General features: G+C 59.3%; 1 protein-coding gene across 1 annotated transcript in view; it reads right to left on the bottom strand.

Annotated features, from left to right (window-relative positions):
- Positions 1–251: 251 nt before the first annotated feature.
- Positions 252–786, bottom strand: part of LURAP1 (leucine rich adaptor protein 1) — a gene marked incomplete at its 5' end in the record, with an annotated part of 684 nt that continues 149 nt past the window's right edge. The window contains one exon of the mRNA XM_009865314.1: positions 252–785. Coding sequence (XP_009863616.1) covers positions 252–785 — 534 coding nt within the window. The remainder of the gene's footprint in view (position 786) is intronic.

Raw genomic sequence — 786 nt, 5'->3', positions numbered from 1 at the left:
CACCCTGGCGCAAAGGACTAAATTTACAGGGACCCACTTCTTCCTGCTTCTCCCAGAAATTTGCCACAGGGCAGGCACCCCATCCCTTAGGGCTGCATCACCAAATACTGACAAGGGGGGGTCAGAGGAACAGTACAACACCACCAAGCCAGCCTGCCCCCCTTCTCCAGCCATCCCAACTTCCACAAGCGAAGACAAGTGAAGCAGAGCGGGCAGTTGGGAGAGCTGGACTGGGAAGGCGAAGCCACAGGCTACAAGAACGTCACATCATCCTGAGACTGGAGCCAGCGCCAATGGGCATCATACTCCAGATGCAATTTGCTGTTGAGTTTGCAGTTCTCAGAGTCAGCCTCAGCTTTTCGAGCCTTCCCACCTGGGTTGCCCTTCCTCTCCCCAGCTCCCGATGGCAATTTGGTGTCTCTGCCTGCTTCCAGAGAGGAGGGCTGCTGGCCCAAATACCCATTGGCCACCTGGGGCTCCTTTGCAAAGTGATGATCCTGGGGCAGCCTGGGTGGGGAGAGGTCCACGTGGGGCCACTCGTGCTCCGCTTTGCCCTTCTCTTGCTTTGCAAGACCCCTCTCAGGGTCGATCCTGACCCAATCCTGCTCTGCTCTGACCAGGGCTCTGCCTGGCGCAGATGCAGCGGTGGTTTCGGCGGCGTTTTGGGAATACTCATCCATGTCATCTGCCAACGTGTCCAGGTAGCTACCGACAGAGATGCTGTCCAGCCTGTCGTTGGGGTCCTGCAGGCTGTCCCCGCTGCCCGCTCGCGCGGGCGCCCGCACC

The sequence above is a fragment of the Apaloderma vittatum genome, unplaced genomic scaffold (assembly GCF_000703405.1).
Source record: "Apaloderma vittatum isolate BGI_N311 unplaced genomic scaffold, ASM70340v1 scaffold9672, whole genome shotgun sequence".
Taxonomy (NCBI): domain Eukaryota; kingdom Metazoa; phylum Chordata; class Aves; order Trogoniformes; family Trogonidae; genus Apaloderma; species Apaloderma vittatum.
This window is presented reverse-complemented; position numbering and strand designations above follow the sequence as displayed.